The 18059-nt window shown below is 36.2% G+C and overlaps 1 protein-coding gene across 6 annotated transcripts in view; it reads left to right on the top strand.

The window, feature by feature from the left end:
- SPATA6 (spermatogenesis associated 6) overlaps window positions 1-18059 on the top strand; it is a 138350-nt gene that overhangs the window by 71010 nt on the left and 49281 nt on the right. For all 6 annotated transcript variants that reach the window (XM_059136284.1, XM_059136283.1, XM_059136286.1 and 3 more), the window contains 2 exons: window positions 3276-3316; window positions 17080-17264. In XM_059136284.1, the coding sequence (XP_058992267.1) occupies window positions 3276-3316; window positions 17080-17264 (226 nt within the window). The remainder of the gene's footprint in view (window positions 1-3275; window positions 3317-17079; window positions 17265-18059) is intronic.

Here is an 18059-nt window from a genome sequence, read left to right as displayed (position 1 = left end):
TTCAAACCCCTCAGATTGTTCTTCATACTTCTCTTAAGTGTGACCCATCCATTAATGCTCAGGTTAGCTTTCTCCTCCTTAGGAAGTTTTCTCTGATTGCCTTCAACCTTGAGAGATTAATCTCTGATATGACTTTTTAAAATAACATTAATTGCCTGTACCATTCTCGCTTAGCCTCTTCTTTTATGCTGCTGTTATTCAACTTTGTGTAACTTAACCAAGGTAAATTACAAGCATTTCACAAGCATGGGCCATGACTTTTATCTCCTTTATCTCCTGCTTTTAGAATACAGTTAGTGTGAGGTTAGTGGGTAATTATCAGTAAAGGTGATGAAGTGCAAGCGTCCGGAACCTCAGTTAACAGCTGGATCTCTAAAAATAAAAGAAAATTATAAATCTGTCTCTGTTAGGGTAGATTTATAAATGGTTTGTGGAAAGCAGAAGACATACTGGAGTTTTAATATACTGATAATTTTAATATTACATTAGCTGCCAGAAAGGATATATACCAAGTACAGAAATTATTACCTTAATTTTCAAAGTTAGCACGTGTGGAGAATTAGGTTCATTATGTCCATATCATTCTTTTATTTCTGCTGCTGTGGCCAGCTATACATTATTAGACTTTATGGAAGAGAAGTTGAGCTGGGATCTATTTTTATTTTTAATTTTGAAAAGCACTTGAAGTAAGTTGAGTCTTACTGACTTAAAGCGTAAAGTTGGCCTTGTGTGCAAGACATTAATGTTTCAGCTAGTCACTGTAATGGTTCAAGACACTTGGTAAACAAATAGACTCAAAATGGATGAAGGACCTCAATGTGAGAAAGGAATCCATCAAAATCCTTGAGGAGAACACAGGCAGCAACCTCTTCGACCTCAGCTGCAGCAACATCTTCCTAGGAACATCGCCAAAGGCAAGGGAAACAAGGGCAAAAATGAACTATTGGGATTTTATCAAGATCAAAAGCTTTTGCACAGCAAAGGAAACAGTGAACAAAACCAAAAGACAACTGACAGAATGCGAGAAGATATTTGCAAATGACATATCAGATAAAGGACTAGTGTCCAAAATCTATAAAGAACTTAGCAAACTCAACACCCAAAGAACAAATAATCCAATCAAGAAATGGGCAGAGGACATGAACAGACATTTCTGCAAAGACATCCAGATGGCCAACAGACACATGAAAAAGTGCTCCATATCATTCTGCATCAGGGAAATACAAATCAAAACCACAATGAGATATCACCTCACACCAGTCAGAATGGCTAAAATCAACAAGTCAGGAAATGACAGACGCTGGCGAGGATGCGGAGAAAAGGGAACTCTCCTACACTGTTGGTGGGAATGCCAGCTGGTGCAACCACTCTGGAAAACAGCATGGAGGTTCCTCAAAATGTTGAAAATGGAACTGCCCTATGACCCAGCAATCACACTACTGGGTATTGACTCTAAAGATAGAAATGTAGTGATCCGAAGGGGCACGTGCACCCGAATGTTTATAGCAGCAATGTCCACAATAGCCAAACTATGGAAAGAACCTAGATGTCCATCAACAGATGAATGGATAAAGAAGAGGTGGTATATATACACAATGGAATACTATGCAGCCATCAAAAGAAATGAAATCTTGCCATTTGCGACAACTGGATGGAACTAGAGCGTATCGTGCTTAGCAAAATAAGTCAAGCAGAGAAAGACAACTATCATATGATCTCCCTGATATGAGGAAGTAGTGATGCAACATGAGGGCTTAAGTGGGTAGGAGAAAAATAAATGAAACCAGATGGGATTGGGAGGGAGACAAACCATAAGTAACTCTTAATCTCACAAAACAAATTGAGGGTTGCTGGGGGGAGGGGGGTTGGGAGAAGGGGGGTGGGGTTATGGACATTGGGGAGGGTATGTGCTTTGGTGAGTGCTGTGAAGTGTGTAAACCTGGCGATTCACACACCTGTACCCCTGGGGATAAAAATATATGTTTATAAAAAATAAAAAATTAAAATTAAAAAAAAAGACACTTGGTAAACAAACAAGATCTTGTGCCTTAAAAGAAAGCTATTTAATTGACTGACTATTGACTATCCTAGGTCTCTCTATATATAATCATTTCTTTTTTTTGTTTAATAAGGTGGTTTGGTAAAATAAAATATAGAATGTTAGAATGCTTTTGACTAGAATGTGTAAGGAAGTGGAATTGCAAATTATGGTTCTGATTTGCTTGAATGTCAATATACAGAGATTATAATACTTAAGTGTTGACTTCTTTAAGTAATGAGGAAAACCCAAAACCCGCATCTGCAATATAGTGGTCTTTATCCCAGGAGAGAGTTAGAATAGTTTTATGATCCACTTTGTTAGAGATACTGTGCTAGGAACTTTCATAAGCGGTATAATTTAATCATTACTATGACTCTCCGAGGCAAAGTAGGCATTGTCTTCATACTTTTAAAATGAGGAATGAAACACGGATTACTTATATAACTTGACCAAAGTAATATATTTGATAATTGGTGGAATCAGAAATTGCATTTAGGCTTGTTTGACTTAGAACTTGAGACTAACGATGTTGATGATGAAGTTAGTTTATTTATTTTATTTATTTTATTGCCTCACATGTAATACTCGATATAGTATTTAAAACAATTTATGAAAGAAATACATGAGACAGATGAATATGAGACTTAGAAAGGTTAAATAATAAGTTCAAAGTTATATAGGAGGTGCTAGTGACTGAACTGTATTATGGATGTATTTGTCACAAGGTCTGTGCACTTGTGCTACCACACTCTAAAGCTGGTCCTCTTGCCATTATACTCACTTGACTGTAGTGTAGACTCCCAAGAATGGGAACACTTGCAGTTTGGCAATACCTATCAAATACATATATTCAAATTATATTTCATCATAAACTGGTTTATCTACTAAAGATTATCCATTCCATGTAGGTGAATTGATTTAACAACAAAAAAATTATTCTGGTCTATATTCTGATATCTCTAACTCCAATGAAAATAGTATTTGTGTAATCACCTAATTACTGAAGAATGGATACAGATTTTAGCTTACTGTGTATCATCTTTACTCATATGGCATTGTTGAAGGATTTTAAGATACTTTTGAATACTGCTGTATGAAATTATAATCATAGAAATCAAAGAAATTATAAACAAATAAACATAGAAATTGTAGCAAAAATCAAAGATGAAACCAAATTTTCTTCTTTTTGATATGAAATATCTATAATTTAATTCTTTTGTACATCCTTTTTCAGATCATGCTCATCTTGGCTGCTACAGACCCAAGGATTATAAGGTATGTAAGTATAAATCACAGAATGATAATTGTCCTGGCTTTCACATAAAAGCCATAATGCACATAAATGTACATTTCTTATATATATGGTCAGAGATTATTTTAATCATTTAGTCAAGAAAATGGACAAACAATATTGTCATATCATAGAATATCATTATTTTGGCTACAATGTCAAGTGATAGAACAGACTTCTTATTGAATGTCTTTGTACAGCAATTTGTGGCTTTTGATTATTCATTTAGGTTAATTACTTTTTGAATGTGTTTGTGTATTTGTGTGTGAAAGAGAGACATAGACCAGAGAAATTGGTGGCTACTTTTAGTAATAACTTGCACAGTACTATTTCTCAACTTCATTCATAGACCATCCTTATAATTTTTAGAATATCTGCATGTAATTTGTGCTGTTTTCTTTAAATTCACTTTTTATTTACCTCACTACTATAAATGAAAAATCAGTATCTTATGCTTTAAATGGATGATTGCTCAAAAGGATACAGTGAAAACAAAACAATGTTACAAAGTTCTGGCTAGATAAACAAAACAATGTTACAAAGTTCTGGCTAGGTTGTTTTCCAAAAGCTCTGAGGCATGCTCTCTATTTCTTAAAATGAGATAAGCAACGATAGAGAGGTGTAGGAAACATACCAATAGCTAACTGAAGGTTTCTGACTGAAAGAGAATTGAAAAGATAATATCGGTTTTCTTTTGTAATTCAGTGTTATTTAGTCTATGTCCATGTGCCATGTAAAATAATCCTGTATATCATCTAAAATCACTTTGGATACCATAATAAATTATGTGCCATACCACTAATAGTTTGTGTCCTCCATTTTGATAAGTATCATCTCAGAGTTTGTCTTTTCTGTTCCTAAGTGAAAGCTTTTTGATAAGGTGTGTCAGTGTATTTGAGAAAACAAAACAAAAACAAAATCATAGCTTTCCTTGTAATACCTTTGCTTATTTACTTGAAGACAATCTATTCTGTGTTTACTAGCACAGAACAGCATAGTTTGAGTACTTTGCCATGCTTTTGGGCATGATAAAGGAAGTATGGGACAGTTAAGTAATGAATCAAGGCAATGTATGACTGAGAACTCAAATCTAACAGAGTATCAGAATCATCTAGGTGGAACTTTTTAAAAAATTCATTCCAGGTACTAAATTGAAATTGTTGAGAAAGGAGACTGGAATTTTTAAATTTTTAACACATTTCCAGGTGATTCTGATGCAGCTCTCTTGCCATCTATCCAAGGATTGGCGTTTGAGAACCACTAGCATAGACTATGAGTATAGCATTGGTATTGGTGGAACTGTCTCTTGCATAGTGTGTGTATATGGCTGTGCCCTTGTTTAAGGCTGCTGCTGCAAGAGTGTGTGCTTGGCATAATTCACCTGTTGCAGATCTGTCCTATTATGTGGAATGTATTACACACACACACACACACACACACATACAAGCACACTGGTGTGTGTAATATATATGCATGTGTACACACATAGGTCAAAAAGCATAATATTCCTTATCTTGCAGGGTAGCCACCCTCATTTGGTCTACCTAAAGGATAAGCCTGTCTTTGTACATTTCCCTCAAGTTATGCTTCATGATTTTTATAATCATGTATTTATTTTCATCTTTATTTGCATCTTTGTTTAAAATATGTTTGTTTTCCTAATCTCTAAGTTCCAGGGTGGTAGGGACCTTACTGATCTGCTTATTGATAATTGCTAGTACCTAGAATATTAGCTGATATATGGTGTGGATTCCTAATATATGTGTATTGAACAATTTTTTTTTAAGATTTATTTAAGAGAGAGAGAAAGATAGAACAAGTGGGAGGGGTAGGGGAAAGGGAGAGAGAATCTCAGACAGACTGCCTTGAGTGTAGAGCCCAACCCCAGCATGACCTGAGCCAAAACCAAGAGTCATACGCTTAACCAACTGGGCCACCCAGGTGCCCTGAGTGGGTTGTTAAGAGAAAACAAGTAAACCAAATATATAAAAATACAGAATGGAGAGACAGGGATAAAGTTTATAAGCTACTAATCTTTATCTTATTAGAGTGACTGTAATCCAGCTCTATGTTGGCTGGTCCATTTAAAGATAAGTGTACAATCTTCTTTCCCACTTGAATTCTTTGAAAGAACTGAACTTTAATTGTCTCCCACTATCATTTCTGGATTCTTCACTTTTAGGGTTAGAGTGAAGTTGATCATTCACACTATCCTTGTTAAAGCAGTAGGTGGTAAGTAAACTCACAGGATTATTTTTATATTCAAGGGGTAGATTTTCATTGAAATGCATATATAGCATTGAAGACTGCTAGCTTCTCTATGGAAAGAATGAACGTTCTTATAGGCACATAGTAGCTGGCTAATAAATATTCAGGGAATAGAACACTAGGATTTCTACAAGTAAAAAAAAGTCATAAAGGTGGGAGTGCTTACAAAAAAATTTCTGGAAAAGGACTTTGCTTGAATCCTGTTCAGAAATATATTTTGCATAGACAAGAGAAAGAAAGCAATGTAAAAAAGTCTTAGGATTTATATATATATACAGGGTCCTGGGAGAAAAGAGAAAAGAGAAACAAGTAGTTTCGTTTGAGTAGAGGGTAGTACTGAGGGATAAAGGCTTTTTAACATCCTTACTTTTCTATTTTTCTTACATCTTCTTATCTCTATATCTGCTGCCTCCCCTTTTAAGATTTGTAGCTGTTTGATCATTATCTATTCTTTTGACCAAACTCAACTCTCTTTACCTTGGAAGCCTTACAACCCAACTGTTCTCATAAATGCTTGTATTCTTTTCACTTCTTTTTTTTTAATTTTTTATTTTTTATAAACATATATTTTTATCCCCAGGGGTACAGGTGTGTGAATCGCCAGGTTTACACACTTCACAGCACTCACCAAAGCACATACCCTCCCCAATGTACATAACCCCATATTCTTTTCACTTCTACCATTACTCCCCTGAATCATTGACTTCTTCTCTCCAATGTAGTTCCAATATGCCTGTGTCGTAGGCATTCATTTAGTATATGGGTTCTCAGTGGAGATTGTACCACTCAGTAGAGTGTACCATCTCAGTGGAGATTGTCAAGGTGGCATTTAACAGGTACCATTATTACAGTAATTTAGGGGAAGTACTCTTGATATTTAATAATAAGGGATGCTAGATATTCTGTAATAGTGGGACAATGCCAAACGGTGAGGAATTTTTATGTCCCACATGGTTTTTAGCTGTCTCACCAACCATAATGGAGGTGAAAAACATGTTCATAGTTATTAGAACAATTCTAACTCTACATAAAACACAGGTACCTTTACATTGTTTTGAGATACATATTATAGGGATACAAGTATTTTATAAAGCTTATACCTTTGTTTTGTTAAAAATATGTGGTATAGTATTACACTGTGATGAAGTATAGGGCAGCTCATTTATTTTCCTGGTTTTCTTGTATGGAATGGCTTATGATCTTCTTACATTTTAAAACTCCAAACTATTTATGTAAGTGACTGTAAGCATCCACTATGTTTTCTAGAATAGTCATGCTTGAGCATTTATGTATTAAAGTACATATTTTAGGTCATGTTCCATTAATTTCTCTTTATACTACAGTTAAGACAATTTGTTGATTTTTGATACATTTCATTTCAAGATATAAATGAAGGCAATACAAAATATTTGTTTTTAAATGAGAACTGTCTTAGTTTGGGCTACCATAATATATATCATAGACTGGGTGATTTAAATAAGAGAAATTTATTTTATCACAATTCTGGAGGCTATGAAGTACAAGATCAGGGTGCCAGCCAGTTTGGTACCTGGTGACAGCTCTCTTCCTAGCTTGCAGACAGCTGCCTTTTCACCATGTCCTACATGGCAGAGAGACAGGAGTGCATGAGAGTGCAAGCTCTGGTATCTAAGAACAGTAACCCTTTCAGATTAGGACCTCACCCCAAAGACCTCATTTAACCTTAAATCCTTACTCCAAATGCAGTTAAGTGGGAGTTAGGACTTCAACATATGAATTATCCAGAGACACAGTTTAGTCCATTGCAGGGACTTTGGGAGTGAAGGTTGAAAAAATCAACGATGACATATGTAATCAGTGTATGAGTAAATGAATGGATATAAATCTAATAACAGAGTATTTCTGAAAGGATTAATAGAACCCATTTTACCTGGGTCTTGATAAAGATATCCTTTCTAGCTTCAAATTTGCCTTCAGTGCTATTGATCATTTTGTTCTCTTGTTGATTCTGTAACACACAGTCCAACCTAAGTTCTACTTCTTCTCCTTCTCATTTTCCATACATAATGTCATATTCTACTTTGTCAGAGAACATATAAGTCAGTTGTGGATGGAATTATCCTCCATTATCTTCATCTCTACTTCAGTCTTTCTGTTAATTTCCACTTTCTTTTTCCTTCTACTCTGCCTTCTTAATAACATTAACACCTTCTTTGCCTTTATTTATTTATTGGCTCCATCTCTTTTGACCACAAACATAATAATAAAAATCAAGTTAAATGTATATAATGGGTTCCAGTTTTAAAGCTTTTCATATGGATTATATCACTGGATTACATGTAGCCTTATAATTAAACAATAATTTTTATTCCCATCTTAAATGACAGAAAACAAATTCTACAGAGCTCCTGAAAAAGAGCATACCTCTCAGTCTGCATCGCCCTATCTTTATCATCCTCTCTTTCTCCTTCTTTTTACTGCTAGACATTCAAATGAACATTGCTTCCACTTCTTTATCCATTACTTCTAAACTATTTGGGGAAAATGAATTTTATGAGAACTCTCAAGCCGGAAAGTTCTTATATTTCTTTGAAAGGGATAGGAAACCACCTTAGTGGAAGTGGAGAAGCAGACCTGGCTTTAGGCAAAGTTATGATATATGTGTGGAATATATGGTTGATTTCGAGTAGCCTTACATCACTCTTAGCATCCTCGAATGCCTAAGCATCGCTTTATTACACTGGGTGCCTCTTGGACTTAGAAGAATATGGATTTAATGTATCTTCCTAAACCCCTGAAAGTAAGTGTAATGTTTTGTTCATTTTATCCTCACTTGCTATCAGGCATATAGGTGTCTGGTGGACACTTACATATTGTTTGAATTTATGAATAAATATCACATCAAGGTCAGAGTTTTCCGCTTGGATTTTTTATTCCCTACCACTTAGTTGTTCCTGCTGCTCCTGAACTTACACACTGTTCCCATGGTGTCATCACTATCCTTCTCCAGGTCATGTCTGTATTTCTACTTCTGGATTTTTAACTCATTCAATGTAATGCTAGAAGTTCTGAAACTTTACTATTTCAGTGTCTTAATGAAATGTAAGTGTATTTGTCATTAACAACACAGTGCATCTGTTTCTTAAAAGCCTGGCTGTGACCTAAGTCACATCTTATATTCCATTGACAAGAACTGGTCACATATCTAGAAGCACAGGAGGAAGAGTGGCCAGCAAGTAGAAACCTGGTTAGGCCGCTGATCCCGTTCATCTTATACCAACCACATAAGAGGGAACACAAATTTTAGGGGACAGCTAACCGTTTCTGACAGTCTGCCCCCCTGGACACAAAATATCTCTGCATACCTTTCTTCCCTCACATAGAACATACTCATGTCCTCCTCAAGAAAGACCACCTGTGTGGCTCCGTTGGTTAAGCATCTGCCTTTGGCTCAAGTCATGATCCTGGAGTCCGGGGATCGAGTCCTGCATCTGGCTCCCTGCTCAGGAGGGAGTTCGTTTCTCCCTCTTACCTCTCCCCTGTCATGCTCTCTCCCCTTCTCACTCTCTCAAATAAATAAATAAAACCTTGGCCGGGGGGAGCTTCCATGCAATTACTTGAGTCTAGCTTGAAGGCCAGGATCTTTGGGTGATGGAGGGCCAGTCCATCAGACCTGCATTGGGTGACCTGTGAGTTGACATACTCTTTCCCCTCTCTCATATTCCCACCCTACCTGAACCCCATTTCTAATATACTCTGTTAGAGTAGGAACAGGATAGCTGAGAAAATGGGATACTTGGAAAAGGAAGAACTAGAAGGTAAAGAGCAATTGTCAATCTGCAGCAATGCTGAATCCTGCCAGGCTTGCCATCCTGATAGCAGAAGGATTTCTTTGCATAGACATTGCTGAAATTATGATGCTTACAACAGTAACTGTATGGTTAAAATTATAGTGTAAATACACGAAAACAACTTGAATCTAACTTGGAGGGGCTACAGACCTAAAGGGAGGCAAACACAGGAGTCTGGCAATATTGGCCAGTGGGTTGCTTGCATACTTTGTGCCTCCGGCCCCTTGTTGTCTCCAATGGGAGACCTGACACATCCATAGTTCTAGGAAGATGGAAGGTATGGGAGCAATTTCTCCTAAAGGTATGTTTTCCCAAGGAGAAAACAAGAAAAAAAACCTAAAGACATTTTCATGATATTTTGACAAGTGACACAGGTCAGTTTTATAGTAAAAAAAGGATTGTGATGTGGCCTGTTCACCCATGGGCCTGACTGGAGGATGGATTTAGTAGCTTAATGTTTTGTTCATTTTCCCATGACCTTCCTCTTAAAGACTCACAAAAAGAAATGAAAAAGATAGAGACATATAAGTATTGTTAATGAAAGACAGACTTCCACTGGGGATATGAGTTTTCAGACCTGATCACATAATGAAAAGATTACTAAAGGTTCTGCATTCCTTGAAGACAAAGCAAGCATTTGGGAAGTTGAGCAAAAGGAAGTCAGAGCCCAGCCTCAACACCAAGATTCACTCACCTCACTATGTGGTCAGAGAAACTCCCAGGAGGGAAGCTTGAGAAGTCTCAGAAAAATAAAGTTTCTATATTGAAGGTCTTCACTGTGGTAGCAAGGGTATATCTATTAATATCTTAATGGGCTTCTAGGATTGTCTACTGCCAAATCACCAGAAGTCCAGCACAATAACTGAATAGTCTGTTGATACCAAGCAAAACTGGGTTTGTGACATAGTGCAGTAAGGGAAAGCCATCACCTTGACAGTTGGAGTAGTGTCTCTGAAAGGGGAGGGTTAAGGGCAGGTACTTATAGGGTTTTGGGGTCTGAACTCCAGTGTTTCAAGGTAGGGCTTTTACTGAGGGAATCTAATTGACAAAGTTTGTGATATAAAAGTTTAGGATTGGGGCACCTGGGTGGCTCAGTGGGTTAAGCCACTGCCTTCGGCTCAGGTCATGATCTCAGGGTCCTGGGATCCAGCCCCGTGTCAGGCTCTCTGCTCAGCAGGGAGCCTGCTTCCTCCTCTCTGCTGCCTCTCTGCCTGCTTATGATCTCTGTCTGTCAAATAAATAAATAAATAAAAATTTAAAAAAAAAGTTTAGGATTAATGGACACAAAGATTGGGGTCTTAAAGCAAGTCTTGACAAGTGAACAGTTTATTTGATAAGGAAGGATTTGTCCATTTCAATGATCTGTCCTGAGAAGGGAATTGTTTGCCCAGATTAAGAATCTATTGTTTCGAGAAGGAAGTTGATTGATAATTGAGCAGACTGCTTTCAGGTAAATGACTTATGGGAATGTCCTGAAGCAAATGATGGTTATTTACTGGTTTGTAACATAATTTTGGGGGGCAAGAATTTCCTTAAATTCATGGTCAAGTCATGTTCAGGTAAGTGGGCCTCATTTCTCTGTTCTGATAGTTATACCATGTGAATGCAGGTGGTCTCAGTTCTCATGTGGCTCACTAAAGTTATAAATGCTTTGCCATCAGTGTGTTGCACATTTTTGTTAGATCTATTCCTAGAAACCTTATAGTTTTGGTTCCTACTGTAAAGAATATTTTATGTAAAATTACCTTTTTGTGTATTTTATTGATATGTAGGTTTGAAGTTGATTTTTGTATAACATTCTTATCATAGTTATTCTTGAATTTTTTAATAGAAGAAACTGCAAATAATCATCTGCAAATAATGAATTTTATTTCTGCTATTGAAATTATTTCTCTGTCTTAACTGATTAGAATCTTCAATACGATGTTCAGTAAAAGCAGTAATAGTGGATGTGACAGAGACATTTATTGCTTATTTGTTATTCGTGTCCTCTTCCATCCTTTCAAGCCCTCTTTCAGGTATATAGGGCCTACTCTCTCTGGGCTATGAAGGAAAATTACGTGGATCCCTTCCAGGGTGAAGCGTAAATGAATGGGTATGAACTCTCTCTCATTGCAGTGATAATGAGGCCTCATGTTCTGGATCAGACAGCCATAAGTTGTTCAGAGTGCCTCATCAAAACAGTCCTTGGACAGTTTTGTGAAGTGTAATTTCTCTTGCTAACCTCTATTACTGTAAAGCACAGGGGGAAATGAACCTTTATTATGTTAAGCCACTGATTTTCAAACTTAATTTGCTACTGCAACATAGCCTAATACAGTGTGCCTTCTTGTCTTGATCCTATCTTTGATAGGATCATGTCTAAGGTTTCACACCTTTGAATGTTATTTGCAGTAGACTTTTGTTAAATATCCTTTAACAAGTTAACAAAGTTCTTTTTGAAATTCCCTGTTTGCAAAGAATGTCTTTTTGATTATAAATGGATGTTGAATATTATCAAACGCCTTTTTTGCAGCATCTATTGAGTTGATTAATAGATTTTCTAATACTAGCCTATCCTTGTATACTTTGAGTAAACCCAATCTGGTCACGTTATGTTCTTTTTCTTTAATGTTACTAAATTTAATTTTTTAATATTTTATTTAACATTTTGTCCATAGATGGCTTCTAGTAAGGGTGCTCTGTAATTACCCTTCTGCTATCCATTAGTGATTTGGTAGCATTATTATGATTGCATCATAAAATTAATTGGAGATGTCTTTTTTCTTTGAGGACAGTTTGTTCCTGAGCTCTATATTTTGGGTTATTAGTAAATCAGATTGTGAGACCATCTTCTGTGAGACCTTCCTTTTAGGCATCCTGAGGGGCTTGGGCTCTGGGAGTTTTCCACTTGGGAGATCTGCCGTAGGTCTCTCGTATGTCACTGGCCTGAGACCCCCTTACTTGGTAGCTATTCTACTTTGCTTCAGTTTCCTTTGCTATGAAGTACAGAAGATTAAAATATCTACCCCATAAGACTGTTGTGGGGATGAAACAATTTATTTATATAAATGCATAGAACAGTGGTCTAAGATGGGACACACACACACATACACACACATACACACAAGGATTGATCTATTTAAGGAATGACTTATCACTTTCATTGCATTATTTAAGAATTTCTTCTGAATCCTCCAGTATAAAGGAAGTACATCTTACTAAAACCAAACCAGATAGTTGAGCGTAAGGATTTTTAAACTAGATAAGATAGGAATTGATTACTTACTTGAAATAGGATTCACTAAGGAATTTTCTTGGCAAAACTGAGAAACTGCTCTTAGTTACCAATATCTGTTTCTGTCTTCTTCTTCTTCTTCTTCTTTGCGGGGCGGGGGGGATTTATTTATTTGGGAGGGAGCACAATCAGGGAGGGGAGCTGGTAGAGGAGAGAGAGGATCCCAAGTAGGCTCCCCACTGAGTGTGGAGCCTTATGTGGGGCTTGATCTCATGACCCTGAGATCATGACCTGAAACCAAAAGTTGGAGCCTAACTGACTATGCCACCAGGTTCCCTGCTTCTCTCTCTTTGGATGAGAACTGTACTTTCTTATCATCAAAGCAATACCTATACTGAACTTTTTTCCTGCACTCCTTATTCTCAACTACTTCCCAGCTAATTCCGTTAGAATTATTTTTATTTATTTCTTTAATTTTTATGCCCCACAACAAAGGAGAAGTTTTAGAGCATGTTGTTGACTACCAGGCACTAAGTAACTTTCAACAGATACTTGATGGATAAGTGAATTTCCTGTTTCCCATTATACTTAGTAGTTAATTCTTCCTTCTATTAATTGGATCTTGAAGTTCCTATAAATATAAAATGTTATGGGGCGTCTGGGTGACTCAGGTGGTTAAGCCTCTGCCTTCAGCTCAGGTCATGATCTCAGGGTCCTGGGATCGAGTTCCACATTGGGCTCCCTGCTCAGCGGAGAGCCTGCTTCTCCCTCTCCCTCTGCCTGTCACTCTTCCTACTTGTGCTCTCTCTCAGTCTATCAAATAAATAAATAAAATCTTAAAATATATATATATATATATATATAAATGTTATAGCCATTAATATGATTTAACTTATCAGATTATCATGTAAACAACTTTACAGGAATCTCATTTCATGAATATAGTCTAACCAGACCTTTAAATATCACAAGTTTAAAAAGTGTGTCATTTCCATCATTACATTTATGAAATTACAATTAATTTTATATATGAAGCTTTTCTATTTACAACAGTTTTAGATTGGGTCAAAAATACTAAATTTTTTATCTTGATACACTTTAACATTTTGAAATTGTTACATATTTGAGGTCTCGGCATTTAAAGGATAATTTCCATAAATGTAAAAACAAAGAACTTTATGCTGAAACATGAAGATTGCTATAAACAGAGGACATAAATATTATTCTGTCTCATGAGCTACACCCTCTGCTTTGTGTTTTCACTAGTCTTACCACATTTTTGTGGCAAACCTGGGAGATCATTTGCCTGGTTTATAGATAAGGAAAAACTTGGAGGGGAAATGACCTGCTCAGGCAGGGATTTGAACCCAAGTCTTTGGACTGTAAGCCAGTGTTCTTGAGGAATCATCCAGGAAAGGAACTCTTCTGTAATGAGCCAAAAACATTAATATTCCATTTGATTTCTGAAGTGAATAAGTACCCTATGGAAAACTCATAAGAGCTATGGAAATGTTTCTTAAGCTAAGGTTTAAGACTGAAAGTTTGAAATGGATTCTTATCAAAGACTCACCCCCTCATTATACATGTCAGTCCTCTGTTTAGATATAAAACATTACAGTACAAATATTTACTCTAATTCCACGCAAAGTCTACATCCTGGCGGTGATCCCATTGCACAGTTACTTGTTATAGACCTCTTTAGTTCTAATTTGCTTCCTCTTTGTTTTGTCAGTACTTGTTTGTTCATGTCTGCCGTCATGGATTGTAACTTCTTTGAGGTTTTGTCTGTGATATTTATTTTTATCAAAAATATATTGTGTATTTATCTGTGTCTTCTACCATGTTCAATACTTTTTACATAAAATATGCTTAATAAATGTTGAATAGTATTGAGTTATGGCGTGCACACACTCTCTCTCTCTCTCTCTCAAATATATAAGTAAAATCTTTAAAAAAAAAAAAAGAAATTAACAAAGAGAACACAATCTCTCTAGCATAAGCCAAGGAGCTCATATTTGGATATAACTCTAGAAACAGTATTACAGCACTTTTTCTTTCTTTCCTGTCTCTCTTATATATACTCTTAACATTTGTTGACCATGGATCTCTTTGATCTTTTTTTTTTTTTTTTTTGACATTCACTGTGCTTTTACTTCATCTCTGTGAACAGCTAACAGTGGAACAATTTTCGATTTTTTTATTCAGTCTACATCATATATTTCTTGATCAGTTATTTGGGACTGTAACTGAGCCATTTGAATTACATGCTATTTTGTTCTAGGATTGAAAGCTTGATTCAGCTCACTGCTGACTCATCATATGTGGCTATAATTCTGGAAAACAGTGAAAATTGTGGTAGTATTGAAGCAAAAGTTGTATTGGACTGGTAGTTCAATAATAAAGGACTTACATTTATTGTATAACTAATTCATATACCTAGGTATTCTATAAAATACTTTAAATTGTAGATGATCTATAAGATATATATATCTTATAGTAGCTATAAGATAGCTGTTATTAACCCTATTTTACATATGAGGGAAATGAGTCTGTGAAAGATTAGTTGGCTTTTCTAAAGATCAAATTGACCTCCTTTAAGGTCAGATATTTACCAAGTAATACTTCTAGGACATTGACTCATAAAGGCAGGGACTCTGTTGTGTTCAATGCCATTGTCCCAATACTTAAAATAGTGGCTGGAGGTTAGATGTTTATTAAATGAATGCAGTTCCCCTCTCTCATTCTCTCTCGAACTCAACTCCACAGATTATCACTCCCATCACTCCATCAGTGCTACTCTTGCTGATGTTACTGATGATAACCTTCCAATTGCTAAAATACAAAGGTCTATTTGTAATCCTTTCTAATTTGATTTATCAGAGGTATTTAACTCAGTTACTCCTCTTACTTGAAATGCTTTCTGTCAACTGACAACACATTCTCCTGTTTCTTCTCCTTCTTCCCTGGTCACTCCTTAGTCTCATGTTTCCTTCTTACCTTCTCAGCCTCTCAGAGTATTCCTAGGACTCTGTCTTCAGATGTTTTCTTCTTTCTATTTATGCTCTCTTCCATGGTGATACCATGCAGTTCCCTGTATTTTTATTCTGGGCTCTTCTCCTGAATTCTACTCCTCTGTGTTGTGATTAATAAATTAATATGTGAAGCTCAACATGTCCAAAAGACAGACTCTTAACATCCTTCCATCCTTCCAGGTGGAAGGGTATAACTAAATCATACGAACTCAACTCTTCAGGTTGATTAGGCTGAAAGACTGGTGTTATCTTTGACATCCAGTCCATCAACAAATCCTGTTGGCTCTATCTTTCAAATGCCTTTTGAGTCTAATCACATTTCACCTCCATTATCACTCTGATACAGTCCAACATCCTTTTCCATATTTTATTGTAATCAATTCCAAGCTGATTTCCCTGCCTCTGCCCTTGGTACCTCTGTAGACAGTTCTTAACACAGTAGCCAGGGAGAACTCATTTAAAAAAAAAAAAAAAAAAAAAAAAAACAGTCACAACATAGAAGCCTAAATCCTTTAAATCTACCTTTTTAACTTCACTGCCTACTATTTAGTTCAGTGTTGTTGGTTTCTTTGCTATTTCTAATATACCAGGCCATGCTCTCCACCCCACCTCACAGGGTCTTTAATTTTTTTTTTTCCCTCATTTGGAATGATCTTCCTATAGATGTCCCCATGACTTATGTCTTGTGTTCTTTACTAAGGTCTTCAGGCCTTTACTCCTTATATCTTTACTAAGATATTCTCTTTCTCTGTGAGGTCCCCATTGATTATCCTATTTAAAATTGCAACTCCTTCCTTCTATACCCCTCCCACACCACCTATCAGCATTTCTTATCCCCTTCCCTGCTTTATTTTCTTCTCATGCTACTTACCATCCTTAGGCATACTATATATTTTACTTATTTACCTTGGTATGTGTGTGTTTTTAAAACTATATTCTTAGTAGAATGTAAATTTTATTAGAATCGAAGTTCCACATAGTAAGGGTAGGAATTAATTTTTCGGTCCTGACTTACTCATTTGTTCCCAGAACAAATGAATCAATGTATGAGTATTGGGGTGGAATTCTGTTCTGATTGACCTCATCACTAAACTGGGCTATAATTAGTTTCAGTGTATTGTCCTTTGTTTTATATGTACACCCCTACCTTTACCCCACTACTACTCAAAGGCCCTTGGAATTGATAAGGTTTTATAAATTTTAGACATGTAGAATGAACAATCCAGATATATTCAATATTTACTCTTACAATGATAATGATGACTGCTACATTCTGAAATTTACCTTCAAGTACAGCTATGACATTATACTTTTTTTTTAACTCTTAAAAATGTTCTCAGGTTGTGTGTATGTATAATATTACCACATTTATTGTGTGTATACAAATATTTTTTAAACAGGTTATCAGGACACCCCATGGAAGAGACTTTGATGAGTCTTTGGAAAGGTGTGATGAGTACTTAAGCTCACGGTCATGTAGCAAGCCCCAGCATTCAGCAAGGACCTTACTCGTCCATTCAGCACCCTCAACGATGCCAAAGCATTCTCCCAGCCCTGTGTTAAATCGAGCTTCTCTCAGGGAAAGGTAAAGCTTAGTCTCTCTTTCTGTACTAATTTTTTTGAATAATCATCATTAGAAAAGACAAGATAGCAATTATGTATGTGAAATGATTATTCATACAAGTATAATTCAATCTTTTATTAAAGGGCTTAATTTTTGTTTAGAACATGACATAATACATATTATATGGTACTAGATACTCCTCCCCAACCCAGTCCTCTTGAAGTAAGTTTATTAATTATTGGCGAGTTTATTAATTAGAGTCATTTAAACCCTAATTAAATACTGTAATTCAGGGGCGCCTGGGTGGCTAAGTTGGTTAAGCGACTGACTTCGGCTCAGGTCATGATCTTGGAGTCCCAGGATCAAATACCACTTCGGGCTTCCTGCTTGGCAGGGAGTCTGCTTCTCCCTCTGACCTCTCCCCTCTCATGCTGTCTCTCTCCCTCTCTCTGTCTCTCAAATAAATAAATAAATAAAATCTTTAAATACTGTAATTCATGAAAGTGAAAAATAGTACACGTTGGTTTGTTTTCAAGAGACTCATAGGGATTTAACATATGAATATCGCTAATGCATAAAAATAGCATAGGTTATACTTTCCTTTTAGTGGTAATGATGATGCCATATATCGTTGGTATATGGTACCTGATTTCCTCAAACAACCCTCCCGCAACTCCCCAGGAAATCTTAACCATGTAAAGATTCCAGCCGTCCTTCTAAAAAACCTTGGGCAACCAAAGTTAGACACTTGTTACAACTGAATGTGAAAGAAATAATTCCTCTTCATTGGTTTTTGTCATTGTTAAGTTCAAGTTG

The sequence above is a fragment of the Mustela lutreola genome, chromosome 10, assembly GCF_030435805.1.
Source record: "Mustela lutreola isolate mMusLut2 chromosome 10, mMusLut2.pri, whole genome shotgun sequence".
Taxonomy (NCBI): Eukaryota; Metazoa; Chordata; class Mammalia; order Carnivora; family Mustelidae; genus Mustela; species Mustela lutreola.
Note: the sequence above shows the minus strand (reverse complement) of the source record. Positions and strands in the feature narration are given on the sequence as shown.